At 41.2% G+C, this 20816-nt stretch overlaps 2 protein-coding genes across 12 annotated transcripts in view; one reads left to right on the top strand and one right to left on the bottom strand.

The window, feature by feature from the left end:
- Positions 1-901, top strand: part of CYFIP1 (cytoplasmic FMR1 interacting protein 1) — a 94276-nt gene extending 93375 nt beyond the window's left edge. For all 4 annotated transcript variants that reach the window (XM_072960754.1, XM_072960751.1, XM_072960752.1 and 1 more), the window contains exon 31: positions 123-901. In XM_072960754.1, the coding sequence (XP_072816855.1) occupies positions 123-287 (165 nt within the window). In that variant the 3' untranslated portion in view covers positions 288-901. The remainder of the gene's footprint in view (positions 1-122) is intronic.
- A 465-nt stretch (positions 902-1366) lies between these two features.
- On the bottom strand, positions 1367-18830 carry NIPA2 (NIPA magnesium transporter 2). 8 transcript variants are annotated; one of them, XM_072960757.1, is made up of 9 exons: positions 18515-18830; positions 17654-17789; positions 15270-15415; positions 14995-15115; positions 11609-11836; positions 10170-10226; positions 8466-8556; positions 7110-7270; positions 1367-3520 (listed from the first exon to the last, which is right to left on the bottom strand). In XM_072960757.1, the coding sequence occupies exons 5-9, from the start codon at positions 11745-11747 to the stop codon at positions 2886-2888; spliced, it is 1083 nt and encodes a 360-aa protein (XP_072816858.1). In that variant the 5' UTR covers positions 11748-11836; positions 14995-15115; positions 15270-15415; positions 17654-17789; positions 18515-18830; the 3' UTR covers positions 1367-2885. The 8 variants fall into 8 exon arrangements, with proteins under 8 accessions (XP_072816858.1, XP_072816857.1, XP_072816856.1 ...); XM_072960756.1 differs by having other exon boundaries at positions 15270-15410; XM_072960755.1 differs by lacking the exon at positions 15270-15415.
- Positions 18831-20816: the final 1986 nt, after the last annotated feature.

The following is a 20816-nucleotide window of genomic DNA, read 5'->3' as shown; positions in this document are numbered from 1 at the left end:
TACATTACGGAGACGGTATGTGTGTAATTTTTCCGAGAAGATGTGAAAATGCTGACATTTTGCAACATGACAAATAAACGGACAACTTTATTAGTAAAACACCCTAATTTTAACTGTTGTAGCCTCTGAAGAAGATGGTGGAGAGAATTCGCAAGTTCCAGATTCTCAATGACGAGATAATCACCATCTTGGACAAGTACTTGAAGTCGGGCGACGGCGAGAACACGCCGGTGGAGCACGTTCGCTGCTTCCAGCCACCCATCCACCAGTCCCTGGCCAGCAGCTGAGGGCGGGTGTCCCCTGTTTCTGAGTCCCAGCACTGACTACATTTAATAACGCTAACGGCATGTTTTTCTTTCCGTAAACTATTTAGTGAGATTTGTAGGGACTATTTTTCAGTATCTCTGTGCCTATGAAAGGGGTGCTTTTCAATCTAAAAAGCTTAATTTTATAAAATTGACTTATTTTTCTAGACTAATTGTATATGCTTTTGGAAATTGGGAAGTCGGAGAATATTGGCTGCTGATTGTTACCATCATGTTCTTACACAATTATTTTCCATTTTTCTGTGGAATGTTCCAACAGCTAGCTGGGTCATGAAGTGCTGCTCAGTTCATCCACTGACCCTTGAGCAAAGGATCTGTAACAGGGAAAGATTTGTGGACTTAAGCGAGAAACTTAATGCCAGCTAATTGTGATAAAACCCGTTACCCTTTAGAATTAAACAGTAATTAATTAGCTTTTGTTTATGGATTTTTCTGAAAACCTTTTCTAAGTCATTTTGTTCCCTTTGTGTCAGTTTCAGAACTTGATTTCTCTGCTTCTACTAAATCCAGTTGTGACAAAATCTAATTTGTGAGGTATGATTTAAAGGTTACAGAAATAAAACTGATAAAACCTGTTTATGTCCATTTGTCACTGGGACCCCGTGTGGGCAAGGTACTTTCTCTGCTGACTCGAGTGCACAGGCCAGGCCAGGAAGCCAGGTCACCTGCAGCCTTGTGAGAAGAGACAAGCTCATGATGATAACTTTCATATGGCTTTGGAAATGTTACTTCCAGAATCCAGGGGCATAGTACACGCTACCAAAAAATAAGTCCGTGAACTACTCTTGTTACTGTTCAGCCTTGAGTTACATGCAACAGAACTTCTTTACATAAAGTTACTGAAAGATGCTGCTTTTGGTAATGGGAAATCATAACCCCGGGGCCAGTCTTCTGCTACAGATTGATAGCATCTGTGCTCTCCCTATAATGGAACATATAGAATATGATGAAAGATTAAGTATAATGACTGAATTTAACTAATTCACATTACTGAGTTTTATAAGACTTAATTATAAACCAAATAAAAATTTCAAGTGCTGTACGATGTTAAAGAATTTATTATTAACAACCTCGGCATTCTCAACGAGGGCAGTATCACACCCAAAGGGGTGAAAATTGGTTCTCTGTTGTATACAAAACAGATATAGATACAGTACGTAAACAGAGTGTATCTGTGGTGGTAAAATTACATGGAGAGGCAGTTAAAATAAAGTCTACAAAGGCTCCTTAGAGGGTCAATAATAAAATGTCGGGAAAATGGAATTTACTTCGTGAAACCTGGATGTCACCTCTGCCCTGACAAAGCCATGGACAGTGAGGCTCAGTGCCGGCTGGTTACACGGTGGGCTGAGCTGGGGGACCCTGGGCAGGGGCAGCAGAATGGAAACAAGTTCTTCCTACCCCAGTGGGAATTAGCTGTCAATATTTTTTAAGGCCAATAAATCCCTATCTGTGATGTTTGATAGGTTTTGAAGCTGGATGGAGTTCATTATACTAGTCTACCTTTTTTTGCATATATTTGAAATTTTCTGTAAACATTTTTTTCCCATGGATGTTTTTAAAAAACTGAAATACATAGTGGTCCGAACAAACTCTTAAGCAAAGTAAAATATGTGATACAAAAAGACTATTTTATAAACGCCCTGTTTGTTCTAAGCATTCAGACTTAGAAAAGAACTTTGTTTCAATTTGTTTTTATTATAACATGAGCTAGATTTAAGAAATTACCCTAGTCTTCTGACTTTATTTCCCAGAGTTGTTAGAAGAGCTAAATGACAATATAACTCATTATGAAAATATACTGAGAAGTACAAGAGCTGATGTAACATGGTAATCACGGTTCCAGGTAGCAAGGAATTAGAGTAACTGAAAAAAAAAAAAAAAAACCAGCCAGGCTGCAGCCCAACAGAAAAAAACAGGTTTAACAAGGTGCCATTTAACAAGGTGCCATCAAGCAAGATCATCAAATGTGCACGATGTCAAGTCACAGCCTGAGAAATATTTCCATCGGGTGATCGCCTACCTTTTTTGTTTTATAAATGAATTTCCTTCATTTAATAACTTTGGAGTCTCTTAAATTAACATTTCAAAATTAAAATCATCAAACAGGTGCCAGTTTTAAAGGTAAAGTAAACTACAGGATAATGTATTGAGTTAATTTTGTTCTTTTTTAAATCAAAAAGCTTAAAAATGGTCAGAGATTGATGGAGTGGGGATGACAAATGTACATTTCAGACTTTCATCACCAATGAAAAAATAAAGCATTTTTATAGACTTAAAACTGTCATTAGTGCATTTAGATTTTGGTGAAGGAAAATTTAAAATACCTCTACAATAATACAATGTTAATAGAAATTGGCCATGTACTGAGGTCATTTTAGTGAGCTACCATCATTTAAATATAAGAAAAGTAATTTCTTGGTCCAATTTAGTGAAACCTTAAAAAAGATTGTCTCTAGAGAACATTATTTGAGAACAATGCTTTTTCAGACACATTCTGATATTCAAATCCACTTTATAACACGGTTACAGATTAACCTTTTAATTACATCTTTCTTACTAAAAAGCTGTCAGACTTCCATTTCTTCGGGAGATGTTTTCACCAGTGTGTTGTTCGATTCCACAGGTTAAGCTCTCCTCATTATTATTAAGAACTTCATACATGTTAGTGAGACTGCCATTCATCGCTTTGTCATCTTTCCGAAAAGACACAGGCAGACTTGCTAGACTAAAGCTGACGTCTTTAAAGGCATGCAACAGAAATATTCCCACAATGATTGTAAAGAAGCCACTCAGAGTACCAATGACATCATCAACAGGCATATCTTGCCACTCCTTGAAAAGGATAGCTGAACAAGTTAAAACTGACGTCGTAAAGAATACGTAATATATTGGAGTCACAATGGAAGTGTTGAATATGTCCAGGGCCCTGTTCAGGTAATTAATCTGTGTGCTCACACAGACTATAAGGCTCAGCAGCAGAATCCAGGCCAGGGGGTGTCGCAGCACAGGCTTTCCAGCAAACAGCTCTTTGATAGCAATGCCCAGGCCCTTAACACAGGAGACTGAAAATGCTCCAATCACAGAGCAGATTGTGATGTACACAAGAATGTTTGTCTGTCCATGGCGAGGTCCCACCACAAAGATTAGTATCAAGGACACAATGACCACAAGTGTTGCAAAGGCCACAAAACCTGCAGGAGGCAAGGAAAAATTCTATTCAGTCAAATGTTTTACGGACTGAAAGAAAACAGAATCCAAAACAAGATATTAACTCAAGAGGAAGGAGAAACGGCGTGGCCCTAAAACAAAACAGCCTGCTTCTGCTGGGGCAGTACACGCGTGAATATTTAGCTAGATGCACGATGGAAGCTTAACACGAACTTTGACAGCAGTACACAATCCGGGGGGCTGAACCTGCGGACACGGAACCTCAGGTACAGAGGATGGACTAGAAAGTGGGTTTTCTCAGGCGTCCCTACCCCCTGTTGTTAAAGGGTCAAACGTGTATCAAAGAAAATGGAATAAGGCTGCCCGACCGCTGTCTATTCCAGAACACCGTGCTACTCCCCACCCACTGGTGCTCTAACTCTAAGGACAGATGCAATCAGAACAATTAAGAAAAACCAGTGGAGAGAAGTCATGAGATGACCCTGAGATGCTCAACAGTTTACAGATGCTAAAGAACATTTGTCTAAAAAGGAGTAAATGTTTAAAATCTTTGGGGACGACCACTAGGGTAAAGAACAAATCAATACGAGAATTTGAAAATCACTGGCAGGGTTCCGGCTGGATACAGAGACCCGAACTCGGCACGGTAAGAGCTTCCGATGGGGCAGCACTGCGGGCTAGGCGCTCTTCTCAGCAAGTTGCACTGAGTAACTCATTAAATCCTCACAATTACCCTATAACACAGACACTGTCATCTCCACCTTAAGACAAGGAAACTGAGACACAGCAGTCAATCTTTCCGCTCCTCAAATTCTGCTATTAAAATGAACAGTTACTAGGACTTTTAAGGAAGCAAACACAAACACAAGAATAGGTGACAGCAACATTACGAAATAACTGATACGAGCAGATGTAAGAAAGCTGCAGCCAGTATCAGCAGTGACTGAAGATCGGACAGTGACTCAGTCTGCAACAAAGCATGCTCTAAAGATGCAAACTACCTCTGGAAGTGGGGTGACGGGGAGACTGAAAACAGGAGGCCCGGCTGCAAGTCCATTCAGGAAGCAATGAGACCCCAGGTCCCTGCCTGGTTCTGAACACCTGAGTGACTGCTCCTCAGGCCACCGTGAGCAGGAGACCCTAGGCCAGCTGAGTGTGTGCTGCTTCACCAGAATGGGGGCTGGAGTAACGCATGTCTAAGATGGTAACCTCCTCCCCACTTGAATCATCGGATGCTGGCAGCCACACTTTGCTGGGGATCTGGCCAGCCCAACTCAGAAGGCAGTCAAGGATCACCAGGAGAGGCCAAAACAACCAGAAAAACAAAGCCGTTGTTGGCTCCATATAGACAGAGGGAAACTTTAAAATAGGTAAATTACCACCCCCAGCCCCTCAAGAGAAAACAATTAAAACTACCATTAATATCCTCGGAGAGACAATGATGAAATATGAGAGCAATCAAAGCAGTCAGAACTGGAGGGGCCACAATCTGGGGAGAAAGGAAGTCCACTCAGGGCAGCAGCAGAGTCCAGAGCAGGAGTGAGGGTGGCGCAAAGGCCAGCAGACAGTGGTAACCTGGGGCTTGTGGGAGTTTCAGTAGATAAGGTTAAAAGAAAAGGTGGAATTTTGGGCTGCCTAAGCTTAAGCTGGGACACAAGGGCCAAGATTCCAGGAAGGAGGGAACTGAAGAGAAGTGAGCACACATTTCCGTGAGCAATTCCCCTTAGGGAGCCTGTGGGCACAGAGCCACACACACCGAGGTCAGAGGAGCCAAGCGGACAGCCTGGCAAGGCCAAAGGGCTGAGCAGAGAGGCCTGAAGTCTCGGCTGCCGAGACAGACACTGGCATCCACAGCTCACCAAGGTGGAGAATCCAAGTGAACATCCCAGCCTAACCACTGGGAACCAGAGGGCTACAGCCAAAGATAAAGGCAGAATGGAAAGAACCAGCCCCAGTAAAGCTTGAAACAATACTTCAGGCTGCAGGCGATCTGCTGTGCTCTTATCTGCCCACCTGAAGAAATTTAAGTTCTCTCTGAAGGAAGAAAACATCACTTTAGAGTCTTCACACTTTTTAATATACTATATCCAGCGTTCAATCTAAAGACAAAAACTACATGACTGAAAACCAAAGGAAAGACAGATCACAGGAACAGGCCCACGAACAGTCCTGATACTGAAGTCTGCATACAAAGACTCCAAAGCACCTAGGACGGCAGGGAGCTGCCGCACCCCACCATGCGTGCGTGGCTGTCGGGGCTGCGCTATACGTCTGGAAGCTGGTCAGTGTGTGAATTATGTCATGTGGGGTTATTGCCACAATTAAAAAAAAAATCAAAGAAGAAAAGCAAGCTCTTGGAAATTAAAAATACAACAGCAGAACAAAAAACTCAAAAGAAGGGCTGAGGAAATCTCCCAGAAGACAGAGTAAAAAGCCAAAATGGTAAAAATATGAGAAATATGTGATAAAAAACTATGTAAGAAAATTGATGGCCTAGTTTAGGAGGTCCAATCAGCAGGAAGAACATGAAGAATTTCACAAACAGAAAGCAGAGAAAAGACTATAAAAGGAGGAATTCAATTCCCCAGAGTAAGGCATGATTCTCCAATTAAAAAGATACATCACGCACCTAACACAATGGATAAAAACGGACCACATCTAGGCACATTACTGGGAAATGGCAGACCATGAGGGCAGAAAGGACATCCTACAGATTTCCAAAGACAAAAGATCAGTCTCATATAAAAGATAAAGAATCAAGGGAAAAAGAAAAAAAGAATCAACTGTGTGTGATTTCTCAGCAGCACCACTGGAAGTGAGGAGGTAATGAGGTCACCATGGTAGACTAAAGACATTATGATCCATGTAAGGTCACAAAGTCTGATCTCTCCTGCACCTCTCCTGTCTCCTACCAGAGCAGCTCCACCAAAACGAAGGTGCAAACTCAGGACTCAGGAAACGGGATCCAAGAAGGAACACAAGTGCGAAGGGTCCCCCAGGACACTGATGAGGGAAAACCCACGATGCCAGCTGTGCTGGTGGCCTCAAGACATCTGTCAAAACTGAGGCCAAACAAGGCTCTGGGAGAGAGTGCCATGCAGAGGTGACAAGGCGAGAATACCGAATGCATCTGAAATTACTGAGAAGAGCAGAATTAGGCCACTGGGGAGGAGTTTCAGGATGGACAGAAATTCAAAGAAAACTAAGCAAACAAGATCAGTATTAGTTCAGGAAAATCACAGGTCAAACAAGAAAGGAAAAGTGATCATACGCATTATACGTCCATGCTGAGAATAAAAGTTGAGTAGTGATGATAAATAAAACAAGTCATTTAAACAGAACTAAAGAGATATGCAATTGGTAACGGACACAATAATGCCCAAAGGCAAGCAAGTGGCAAGAATATAAGCATGTTATTTAGAGACACCAAGTTAAAGAACAAAAGAAACAAGGGCTTAGGGGGCGGGTGGGGGAGGAAAAGGACCACAATTTTCCTAATAAGCCTCGTAGAACAACTGGCCTCTTCACATGCACGTAAAATTTTGATTGCAATAAAAGCTAAGTTGAAAAGCAGAATGCAGTAAGACAAATAAAACTCTTCTTTTGTCTTACCTGGATCCCCTAGCTTGTGAGACATTTCATTTAAAGTCTCAATCTCCTCTTCTTTTGGAGCATGAATAACCATAACTGTAGATCCCAGGATACTTAGCAAACACCCAATTTTTCCATGAAGATTAAGCCTTTCATTTAGAAAGTATGAAGAGAGAATGGCACTAAAATGGGGGGGGGAGTGGAGAACATTAAAATAATTAGCTACTTCTCTCATTTTTAAGTATCAGTACAACTCAGAATTTAAATTACTGAACTCCAACTAAAACACTGTGAGCTTATGAAGATTCTGGCTTCCAGCCAAGGTGAAGGAAAGTGCACATTCAATTATAAAATGCAAGTTTCTGGGGAACCACTTGCTTCATCATACACTAAATCAGTATAGTTACCATCTTCCCACTGTAGGACATCAAGGTGAAATTTATAATTAACAGAGCTATGATACAAATTTATATTCTAATTAAAACTCTACATCCAAATCAATAATTAAAATTTGCTCAACTTTAATTTATCCCTACTGGTTGATGCATCCTTTGTACATTTTCATTTAATTCTATGTAATCTGCCTATTAATTAAATTTTCAAATTTCAATACTGTATCGCTAGTTTTATCAAATTCTTTCTAAAAAGTACAAATCTATGAATATAATAATGGCATTACATAGAGAAAATTAAGGATAAAATGACATGTTCCATAATATATCTTTATATATTTTCCATAATATATGGCATCTTACATCTTTATACATTTTGTATACTATATAGTATCTTAGAAATAACATAATTTGCATATAATATTGATTTCTGTATATACTATCTTGAAAAAAAACACGTATCAATGAGCCAACTTTAGGAACAGCAGCCAAAATCCAGACTTCAATATGGGCTTAGCTGTTTGGGCTAATGATTAAAACAAAAGAAACAGAAGTCTTGGACTCATCCTTCCCAACAAGTACCCAGGCCAGTCTGCAGCCTTGCCTCAACCCATGGTTTTCTGTAGAAGGTACAGATGTCTATTCATCACCAACCACCACCTACCAAAGTATGCATGTGGCAAATGATCAACACTGCTTAACACATGCAACTTGGAATTTCGAAAAATCGAAATTAAAGGAGAACCAGTGCTGGCTCTGAATATAAGCAAGACAAAGCATAAAAGCACTTTCTCCCATAAACTGACAGCTTACCTGTGCACAGAGGGTAACTTTTCAAAAGCAAATTATTACACAGCATAAAAAAAAAGTTCTCAAGGTTGTTTAAATGTGAATTATGCTGAACATATGTAAACAGATGGTACTGTAAACTTCACCGACTGAAACACCAACTGCTGTTTCTGCGCGTGGAGGGTAGGGGCCTTACCTTACTAGGACACTGAGTGCTCCTAACGGAGTCACTAGGGTGGCTGGTGCAAAAGCGTACGCAGCAAAGTTGGCCACCTCGCCAGCTCCCACTTGGAGACAGATAACAAAAGAGAACTCTCAGATACAGGAATACATCCACTCAAAATGGAAATGCCTGCATTTATTTACATATTTTTATGTACTATTTGAATCGAAATTACTATCTCCGTATTTTCCCCCATCCATTCATCTGGGTTGTCCTGTAAGTTAGTTATCAACATTAGAGTCGAAACCAATCAGAAATACAAATCTATAATTTTAATTGAAAAGATCAAATTTATGCTTATATATGGGTTTATTAATTTAAAATTTAATAGATATTTATATCCTATGACAACAAACACAAAAAACAGGCTGCCTGACTGTCCTCCAGCACAGTAACTGGCTTCAGAGGGACCACTCCAAGCAGTCAAGGCACAACGTTAATGTCTCTGACGACTTGGGCTCGGAAGTCACACGCCATCACTCGCTGCACTCTTCGATCACACGAGGCCAGCGCTAACTCAGTGTGAGAGAGACTCACTCAGAAGTGTGAATACCGGGGGTGAGAACCCTGGCGGGATGTCTTGGACGCTGCCTACCACCCCCTAATAGGCCAGCTGCTGTTTCCTCCTGCTTCACCTGTTCTCCCAAACAGCCACGTGGCCGGCCCCCTCACTTCCTTTGTATCTCTTACTCAAATATCTTTTCGGTGAGGCTTGCCCTGGCCCCCCTCAGCTGAAATCTAAACCTCTCTATCCTTCATTTTATCACATCCCTACTTTACTTTACTCCTAGCAATTGTTGGCATTTATCACTAACAAACACCTTTGAACTTATCTTGTTTACTGTCATCCATGTACAATGTGAAGTCTCATCTGGGTAAGGATTTTTCTGTTTGTTTATTTGACTAGTATACCTCTGGCACCTACAACACCTAGTATACAAGAAACAATCAAGAAATATTTGCTGAATGAATAGTCAAATCAATCTCTTCGTTATTTCAACTGCTCTTCAACTTGGAAAAAAAATCGCATAACTTAATCCTGAATACTTTGAAGGCTCGGTGTCTTAAGGATCACTTTTTCTATGTACCTTTTTACAGATAATCATCGAAATAAGCATGGGAAGTCTTATCAAATGCATATCTCCTTTCCAATTTGGAATGAAAATCAGTGGAGAGGCAGGAATTAAAAACAGGATGTTTTCTGTATCTTTCATTTTCAAAAATCACCTTTTTAAGGATTTTTTTAAATTTACATTTATTTGGGGGAGAGGGACGTCATTTATTTTATTTATTTTTAGAGGAGGTACTGGGGACTGAACCCAGGACCTCGTGCATGCCAAGCACGTGCCCTACTGAGCTATCCACACCCCCAAAAATCACCTTAAACTGAGCAGAACCTTTTCAAATGTGTGCGCATGCACACACACACGCACACAATCAGACATATTTCAATCAGATAGGAAAAAGAAAGTCTTCCCATTCAAATTAAATAAGCTTTTAAACTGCTAAATGACTTTTACAGGTTTTACTTTTACATATTTTGTATTTTGTTCATTTAAAAAAAAACAGGATTTATTTGAAGTTTTAAAATTTGCTGGTAATATGAGGCTATAATAGTGTATGTAAAAATTTCAATAAACAGCAATAGTATCTTCTTGGAATGTTTTCTATACATACTTGATAGCAGTCCAGCCCACCATAACCATTCTTTAAGATATGCATGGCCACCTTGACCTGTAAATGAAAATATATTTCACTTCTCTGGAAGATTATCAGACCCTTGTAACTTCATGACAACTATCAGTAATGACAGATTTTAAAGTCTCATTTGCTGATTATTCCTACTCTGAATAGTCTTCATCATGATTACACAGGAGATGTCTTAGATAATATTTTTATGATTATCTTAGAAAAGGGGATGTGAGGATCATGAAAAGGTGAGTGAAGGAATTAAATCAAAACTCACATTCAGTTCATACTTCATTCTTTTCTTTTCTGAACTCAGTTTCAATAAATAAAGAGAATGAACCACAAGAAGTAGCCCAACTTCAAATGAATTAGTCAGAAAGTGGATAAGCCATTTAGGTGTGGGTTACCCCACTTACGAGACAGTGCCCAGGGAGAAAGGGGTCCTATACTGACCAGACATAAAAAGATGAAGCACCGCTCACAGTCTGGGGCTTCCAGGATACTTAACCTGCCTGTTTACTCGACTATCCTCCAGACCAAATTAATAAAATCAGAAGCAATCTGCACTCAAGCCTTTGTTCAAAAGAAAAAGCCAACGGGAATGAACCCTTTGACATGCACCTCCGCCATGGACAATGAGTACCTGCCTTAGGAATGAGGAAAACGCGTGTTCAAGCAGTGTATGCCAACACTTTCTCCCTTCTTCACTAAAATCTAGTAGAGGCTATTGTTTTGCAGACAGCTTGATTAGGTTTGGCCATAGAGATGGCACAGGAAAGAGAAAGGTAGTTATTTTTTTTTTACTGCCAAAGCAGGTTTCCCTATGAGGTCAGAACTGGGCCTGGAACTGAAGCAGAGACTGAATGACGGAACACGACCAGTATGCAGCAGGATGCTGGGAGCTGTCGGGATGCCCCAGACGAAGTCAGAGGGGGTTTAATCATGTCAGGTCTTGTGACTTGTCAGCAGTTTCTGTGAATCACTCAGCTGATTACACTTCAATGTAAGAAGGCCCTCTCTTTCCTTCCTGCTAACTTGTGATCATCAGGAAAAATATCTAAGGTAAAAGTCAAACTTCTGCTATCACAGACAACAGATCCTAGCCTTCAGTAAGATTCTGATTCTATCCAGATATCCTCATTTCCTTCTTGGCAGATACATCAAAATGTAAAGAAAAGGCTGGATGGGCACTGGTCTCTATTCCCACTTTGACAATAACGTTGAATGAGTACTTGACTTATTTCAACATCTTCTTACTTTTTATTTTTCTCATTGCAAAAATAATGTTTGGTTTTCTATAAACACAACCCTTGCACAGTTCAAAGTTCTGAATATAGTCACTAGGAAGGAAGATGTGGTCCCCTACAGTCAAGCAACCTAAGTATGTACACTGATACCACTTCAGAGTCACACAGGCCACAACCTACCTGCCCTCATGGAGCCTTTTCTGGCGAGTCGCAGGAGGCCTTTTTTTTTCAAAATGAAACTCCCTCCAATGAAAATGCTGGAGCTCATAGCCAATCCCAGACCAATATAAAAGTCATACTTTCCACGCCCCTGGCTCATTTCGTTTGCTACTTAAGTTACTGTGAATCACATTGATCAAGAACAGAGAAACTGCTGGTGCTGGAGGCAGGATGATGCAGTCTTCAAACCTAAACGATGCAAAACAAGATAAGACTTTCACAGGATGATCACGACTCAGTCACAATCATACGCAATTCAAAATTTCACTCCATTTCTCTTCTCATAAAAGAATTTTACTACTATTAATAAAATATATACATTTACCATTTACATTTAGCACTAATCTAATTCTACTTCTTCCACCTACGGTGAAAGATGGGATCATGAAATGAAACCATACTTAAAAACTGAACTCATGAAAACAGAACCCCCAGAGGCAGGGGTTGAGAGCAGGCGAAACAAGTGAAGGGGGTCAAAAGGTGCAGACTCTCAGTTACAAGATGAGTGAGCCCTGGGGATGTAATGCACAGCACACTGACACAGTACAATACTGCACTGTATCTGAAAGCAGCTAAGAGAGTAGGTCTTAAAAGTTCTCATCATAAGGAAAGAAAAAAGTGTAACTATGTGTGGTGATGGATGGTAACTAAACCTATTGTGGTGATCATTTTGTAATATATACATTATGTGGCATACCTTAAACTAATACAATGTTAACATGTCAGTTATAACTCAGTAGAACTGGAAAAAATTTAAAAACCATATTTAAGTTGATTTTATAAACTCTGGTTTCATATTTTAAAAACATTTCCAGTCTTTGCTGGACAGTCCATAGTAACAAAACTTTGCTGATAAGAAAAAAAAATGAATGAAAATCAAGCACAAAAATATACAAATCTACTTTATAAATATATTTACCAAGTTCACAGATGTGTCCTTTTCGATATTCTACACAGAGAATCAAAAAATTTTCTCACCCATATATTCTCTTTTTAGAAATGTATATAGACAGAAACATATGGTAATTTATTTCTTATTTAGCCTATTTGCGGGTGTGTGAGGAGAAGGCAGGGTTCACATTACTTTGTTAGCAGAGGATAGTAATTCCAGCAGACAGAAGTTGCCAGGATTTGTGTGTGGTACTGGTGGGCTTTAGAGAACATGGGTGCCATGGACCCTAGAGGACTCAAGCCATAAGACCAGACAGGATGCAGAGGCTTACCAAAGACTGCAATTTTTTTCCCAGTCAACTCAGAACCCTGCTGACAGACAAACTAAAGCAGAGGAAAAAACATTACTCAGCTACAAGTAATGATGGTTATAACTATGACTGGTTATAACCAACTGCCAGTCCAACCTTCTGGTATGTCTTGAGATTTTTTTTGTCCTACAATTTAACAATTGAGTCCCAGAACTAAAATGCAATTCAGTCAGGATCCTTAGTCATTAACCCTCACTGGCTAGCCAAGTTTTTCCGTTCTTCAGGTTAAGGGACTCTGGCCTTTAACAAAGGCAATTTAACTTCCTATAAACCTAGCCCCTCAAGTACCTTATCCATCCACTCAGTTTTCACTGAACATATGTTATGGGAGCTAAGCATTATGCTTAATAATGGATGAAATGGTGATAGCTTTTAGTCTTCGTGGGGAAACAGACAAGGGACAGATTGGGGTGGAGGCTGAGAGGAACAGGTGAAGGTAACAATGTAGTAGTATCTTTGTATGGTGACAGATGGTAACTACACTTATGGTGATCATTTTGTAACACAGTAACGTCAAATCACTATATTGTGCAGTGGGAACTAACACAGTGCTGTCAATTATACCTCAAAAGGGAAAAAAAAGAAATTCTGATATTAAACTTCCAGGTATGACAAAACATTTTTTAAAATGGTGCTTTACTGTAATTGGTAAAGATTTGAGAAGGTACTTCAACACAAAAGAATGAAGCTCTCTCTCTGCAAGTATGTCTAGTTTTTCAAATCTGGTGACAGTCTAAATTAACTCCTTCACTTCTACTTATTGATAAATAGAAACGACAAAAATGAAAGATAAGTTTCAAATCTATAATTAGACTGCTCTACCACACACAAGAAACAAGTAAGGTTTACCTATAATTCCAATCCCAGTATAATGACAGCCTCACAAATCCAAAATTTTTTTCGATTTTAATTATATAAAACTGACCTTCAAATACCAAATTTATAACTATTAGTTTACTAATATTTACTTACACTTATGTTAACTTTCACTAAACACACGTGACATACACGTGGTCTAAGGTCTAAAGTTAAGACCCAAGATCTCGTTTGGCCTTGACATCTGGTCACTGGGATGACGAACCGCAAGTTCCCGCCCTCCCCGACTCTGCTCCCACGCCAGGTCCGAAGCCTAACAACCCACCTCATCACGGGGACTGGGCACAGCGCCTGCTTCTCTTTGAGTAGTGAGCGTCCCTGCCCTGCCGCAAGTGTGTGGTGTCCTCCTAGCCGTAAAAGTGACTAATAAACTGCTCGCGTGTGCCCCGTGTCAGGTGCCACGGGGAGGAAATCCCTCCTCTACCAACAAGGTGAAGAAGTGATTAAAATAACACTTCATAATGGAATCTTATTCATTTTATCCTGGGACCACTGAAAGTTCATGGCTCTTAACTTTACTATGCCTATATCTAAATTTTCTCCACATTTTACATAAAGTTGCACACCTTTTTCCCTTTTTAAATTTGTATTTATTTATTATGGAAAATTTCAAAAGTAGAAAAGGCCTTTTTTGGTCTGTTGGGTCAATCTTACCACGCGTGTGGCTCTAGAGAGCTGCACTCCTCTGCCCACCTCATTTCTCAACACAGGATCAAGGCTCCCTTCAGACAAGTGTCATCACTGCCCAGACACACCACAGCCCTCCGACTCTCCATCCCACTACGTAAAACCTGCCCTTCGCCCAAGGCCAGCTCACACTTCAAGCTGTGCTACAAAGACTTCTCCAAGAGCTACAGCCCACGGCATTTTCTCTCCTTGGCACTTACTTTATTTATTGATAGCTTCAGAAAACTTAATTCCCAATTGCAGTTCTATCTTCGAATATAAACTCTTAAGTTTCTTCAAGACAACAACTTTTTCTTTTTTTTTTTCTTTTTTTTTTTTTTTTTTTTTGGTGGTTTCCTCACAGAAGGCACACATTTATACTGGCAAATTTGATTTGTAAGCTTTTCTAGGTTCGTTCACTCATGGAACTAACCGTGGGGGGCCGGGGGGAGGATGACAAGTAACAACAGTTGCGTGCCGTCAAATTACATAGCAGTCTCCAGCCACTAAATTAAGTAAATGAAATGATCTCATCTGACTTACAGTTTGAAAACAGGGTATCAGTGTGAAAGTCCTGAAAGGAATAGTTGCTTCACTATTTTCGGAACTGGTAATGTTCTGCTCCCACTCTGTGTAAGTGAAGCTCAATCACAGCCAGGAGAGCCTAAAACAGAGATAATTTTTTAATTCCTTAAGGATTAGCTATGAGACACAGCCAGGTTTAAAGACAGCTAAACAAGAAAACGTGGTAAGTTTCACTTCAACTAAGTTCCCAAACCAAAGATGACAGGCTGGTGGTGGTAACCTGTCCATCTTACCTCTCAGAAGAACTCGGGGGAAGGTCCCACTTCCCCACGTCTGGCTGTTACTGTTATTTGTATGTGGCCATCTGTTCCATAAACATGTACTGAGCAGCTATGATGTGGCAGGCATTGGAGTCATAAAGATGAGCAAAGCCCCTGTCCTCAAGGACCCCACAAACAAGCAAGAATTATGAAAATAATCGGTTCAAATTGTAAACACACTTCTACTTTTAAAGACTTCTCAAATTTCCAACTTGTTCCTTCTAAACTTTCACACACTTAATCTTCACAACTGGCTTTTACTAATATTTATGAATACTTAAAATGTTAACTTCCACTAAATTTAAGTATGTCAAAAGTGAAATTTAAATATCTCCAAGAAAACAAAATTATGAAATTGGTCCATCTCCTTCTAAAATGTGGAGAACACATAATTTTAGGAACAGAAATACATGGATAGCATTCTAATATCTATAAGAAAAGCCTACATTAAGATTTGCTTTGCAGCAGGGAGGGTATAGCTCAGTGGTAGAGGGTGTGCTTAGCATGCACAAAGTTCTGGGTCCAATTCTAAAAAAAAATGCAGCTCTTAAAAAAAAGATTTGCTTTGCAAAGTGACTTTCATCAATCAACAAAGTTAGCTAACTTTAAAAATTATACCAACTAAAGTACATTTATAGCTTTAAACTTGTCACAGTACTTTTGACATTTCATTTTCATAAAAGTATAAAAAGACAAGTGATAAGAGTCTCACGATGAAAAAAGTAGGCACAAAGATGTTAAGTAACTTATGCAGCTGCGGGGCAGCAGATTTAGGGTTAGAACCCAGGTCTCCTCATTCTCAGCCTTTTGCCTTTCCCACTGAAGTCTTCATTTAGGCCCCAACCTAGAACACAGGCCAGGGGCAGCTCCAACCAGCCTCTCAGTGTAGGTCGTTGTCTTCCTGTCCAACCTGCTCTTCCTTGTGTCCTGACCCAGGCTCCACCATCCCCTTTACCCAGAATGCAATCAAGGGCAAGGGTGCCAGATGGATTCTACCTCTGAAATATAGCCTCGCACCTCCCGTCTCTTCCAACCCTAATCCAGCTTTAAAACATGCTGCTGCCACAATGCTCTCTAAAACAGATCGCTGCCATCTCATTCTCCTGCTTAGAATGGCTATTCACTTTTTATGGAAGTTACTCCAAATTTTCTAACCCAGAAACAAAGACCTCTCACCATTTGTTCCAAATCTATCTTTTAAATCTTTGCTTCCCAATACTGTACTTCATGTACCCTGACTCTACCCTAGGCCAACACACTACTGTTTTATCCCTTTCATCTTTAAGGTCCTACTTCAAAAAAGCAACTCCACAAAGAAGCCCTACTTGAATCTAGTAAGACAATCTTTTCTGGATTCCCTAGCCTTTAACCTGAATCTCTCTCTAGACACTTTTCTAGCCTGTATTATTACTAACGTACGTAACTCATATCCTCTTCGTTGTGGACAAGGGGTATGTTTATCTCATTTAGTCAGTCAACAAATATTTACATGAATATATACTATGTTCGAGGAACAGGGGTACAGCAGTGAGTACAACAGACCAAAACCCTGCCCTCGTGGAGTGTACCTTCTGTTGGAGGTAGGGCAATACAATAAACAAAGCAAATAAGGACATTACATTGGAAGGTGGTGAATACTATGGTATAAAGAAAAGCATGTTGAAGACACTGGGGAGTTGGGATGGGGGGCTCCTATTTTAACCAGGCTGGTCAGGAGGCCTCATGGATAGGGTAACATTGAGCAAACGCTTGAAAGATACTAAAAGAACAAAGCAGAGAAAGCAGCAAGTGCAAAGGTACTGAGGTATGAGCAAGTATGCCATTTTCTAGGAAAAGAAAGGCCACTGTGGCTGACACTAACTGAGCAAGGGTAGGTGGGATACCATAGGGTACTTTTATACAATAGAAATATCCTGAAAACCAGTGTGATTGATCCTTATTATCATGTCTCCCTAGTAGTAATATCTATCACTTACTGAACACCTATGAAGGCAGTGCTCCAGGTAATTGATACATTAATTCTAATCCACAAAATAATGAGAAAAAGTATCATTACTCCACTTTGCAGATAAAGAAACCAAACTCTCCAGAGGTTAAATCACACGTAGAGGACCACAGAGAAAGTTACACAGCCTGAACTGGAACTCAAGTGTCCACCAGACTCTACTTATGTATACACAGCCCACATCATTAAAACCGCAGAGTTCTCAGTCTTCACTTCTGCTTAGTTTCCACTGCTTTAACTTTTTCCAGTCTCTCATTTGGCTATTTTTAAAAGCAATACTGATAAAAACTACAGAACCTTAATCTCCACGCCTATTAAGAAACATTAGTTATAAATTAAAATTTTAACTTACATGTAAGTTTAATATGGTCTCTCTTATGAAAAAAAGGCTGGAAGAGGTTTGAGATGACTTATTCACTCTCATTTCCTCGTTAATAATACCCTTTATTCTCATTTAAAGTTTTAAGCCCTGGCAGAGTAGCTCCAGCCTGGAAAGAAAAAAATACAGAATTGGGCAAAAGGGATGAATAGTTACTGAATACTTTTTAAAAATTTTTGGTTACGAGCCTGCATACTCGTTTTACTCATCAATTAACACAGTACCTACTCAACCGGGCATAACATACTGCTTCAACAGCTTCCTGGTATGAACCAAAATCTCTATTCTCTCACATTCATTCTAATTATTTAAAAACAAAAAAATCACTAAGTGGGCTCACGGTATATAGAGAATTTCTAGACACAGAACCATTCCTGTAGTAAATGAATTGAAAAATCTAGTAGAGGTTCAAGAGACATGAACACTAAACTATATTGAGTTTAGTAAAGTTGTATGAAGAGGAAGAGAGGATTCAGTGGCTTTACAAAAGTTAGGAAATTAAGCAAGCCACGTTCAAAACGTTACAGCGACATCTAAAGCTTGTTCAACTATCAGTTAATATCTCCGCAGGAGCTGAAACAATCTTCTAAAACTCTCAACAAAATGAAACTATTTTAATGAACTTAATGACCACGCGCCCCGCACAGGGCCAGGCCAGGTTTCAGTGGGATTTACTGACAATCCAATTCCTGGTGCTACTTCTCGATGCAGATTAGGAGGAAAACCTCTTCCATCTCAGAACACGCGTGGCTCAGCGTTCCCCAGGGCCCTGAAGGGTCCTTCCCGACCCAAGATGGGCAGGCACCCACCCACAAGTAGCCCCTTGGCGCTTGCCTGAAAGGAAGGAAGTGGCGACCTCACCCCGGTCTGCAGGCCCGCCGCGCGGCTTCCCGTCCACTCTCCGGCCCCGGTCACCTCGGCTCACACTCCCACACAGGCCGCACTAGCCACCCCCTCCTGAGCTCGCGTGGCCAGCGCCTTCGTCGCCGTCCAGTGGGAGGTGCAAGCATCCGGGGCTGCAGCCGTGCGCGCCGCCTCCTCCATGGGGGAGCGCCGAGGGGAACCCGCCCCGGACGACCTCCGGTCCCCGCCGCCGCCACCGGGACCAAGGGGCGCCACCGAGGAGAACCTGGGCGCGGCCGAGTGACGCAAGAGGCGGCGCGCGCACGCGCAGTGCGGGGCGGCAAAGTTCCCGCCCCCGACGCGCTTTCGGGTGGTGTTCCGGCTTCTTTACCAAGTCCTGGTTGGCGGAGCGCAGGGGGCGGGCATAAGGGAGAAGGGTTGGAGGCAATGTTCTGCAAGCTAGTTTGCTGACCAGGGGACGAAAGTCCAAGTACCGCGTGCTACGAATTCCCACCTGCGGCAAGCATGTGAGGTTGCAGTTCAAGCCCTGTCCCTAGAGGGAAACGATCCTGGGAGAGGGCAAGGGGCGGGACGCAGGGGTGGGTTTGGGATCGCAGAGAGGCTAGACCAAGTGCGGGGATAGGCGGCGTAAGGCCTTTCCCAAATGTTAACTAAGGGAACCTTGGGTAAGTTTGTGGTTTGGTAAAAGCCTGTGAATGAGAAGGGTTGCCTGCCATATTAGTAAATAAAGAATGTTGTAGCCATCAAGCCACTATAGCCACCTTGATGGTGAGCCCTGGGGGATCTCAGAATGGAGACAGACGGGCTGCTGCTGCCAAGTCCTCGCCATCCTCAGGGTGAATGGGAACTGAGGGGACTCAGGATGGGAAAGAAACAGATATTGGCCCCAGATAGCTAAGGTGCATATGAAAGGAATGATTTCAATGAGCCCAGATTCTTGCACTTCCCATACATAGGAAAGTGCTAAACTCATTAACTTGAGATGTTTTGATTTTCTTTAATCAACAGTAATCTTTTGATGTTCTGACTACCTGGTTTTTGTTGCCAAAACCCCTATAAATCCTGGCTCCTCCCTTACCTCTTTGGAGAAGTCCCTTAGAACTGAGAGGCTGTCACCTGGCCTTGAAGTCCTCAGAAAATCTGCCAAATAAAACATAATTCTCATCTTTCAGGTTGTGTAGTTTTTCAGTCGACAAATCCATCTCCCAACACTTGGAAGAGAGATTTATTTTTCATGAGATGCATAGGAAATCCACTGTTAGGCTGTCCCACCTTGGCTCCTCCTGGAACATAGAAATTTCCTGGGGGGAGCCCATCATCATGATTTCCTCAAAACAGGACACACAGAGGGCTCATTAATAAGAAGCCAGGAAGAGCAACTAGCTAGATCTGGAGTGCGACCTGCTAATAAATCAATAGTTCCTTGGTTACACGTGCAAACATCCTTTGGGGATGTTCTTCCAGTTTTGACTAGATACGAAAACACTATTATACCAAATTTAAATCATTTGGGGTGGGAATCTTTCTAAAATGAATTCTGTGCTTATTTAGCCAGAAAATGCCAAATATAATTTGTTCTTTTCAGACTGTAGTCCCATTGGACTGTTATGTTCTAGACTGCACAGCCCCTAACCACCCTGGTTTCAGTAACTATGCAGCTTCTAATCTAAAAGTTTTTCGTCTTCTGTGAGCTTGGCAACCAGACAATGGGGCTTCTTAGAACTGGCTCAGAGGAACTTTTTTGCTTACGTTTTGGTCTCAGCCGAATTCTGGCTAGATGGCATCATCAAATAAGAAATTACATTGACTGTGGGAAGATGGTTGGCAAGCCGGTCTCTGGTGATTGTTAAAAATGGCTCTGATTCTCGACCTGTCCTTGTGCTCATACATTTCGCAAAGTTGCTTTGCAGTCCCACTTCATCCTCTGATTCTGCCTTTGCCTCGGGACTGACTTTGGCCCAGAAAATATGCTGGTTCCCAGCTTAAATCATGACGAGAAGAAGCCTGGACTAGTTTGCTGGATGAGGAGACCACATGGAGCAGGGCAACTTACGAGGCCACCTAGCTGACCCTTCATTGAGACCAGAGATTGAGTCAAGTTGGTTGAGGTCCACATAGACATATGAGAAGGAATAAAGGGATCTTGTATTAAGCCACTCTTTTTGACATGGATTGGTAAGTAGCAGTAATAAATCCCAACAGATACCTCTGGGAGACAGATGGCTGTAATGAAAGTCGTGGTTGGTTTGTATGAACAAGAATGCTTAGAAAT

The sequence above is a fragment of the Vicugna pacos genome, chromosome 5 (assembly GCF_048564905.1).
Source record: "Vicugna pacos chromosome 5, VicPac4, whole genome shotgun sequence".
Classification (NCBI taxonomy): domain Eukaryota; kingdom Metazoa; phylum Chordata; class Mammalia; order Artiodactyla; family Camelidae; genus Vicugna; species Vicugna pacos.
The sequence above is the reverse complement of the archived record's forward strand: the minus strand, read 5'-3'. Positions and strand labels throughout refer to the sequence as shown.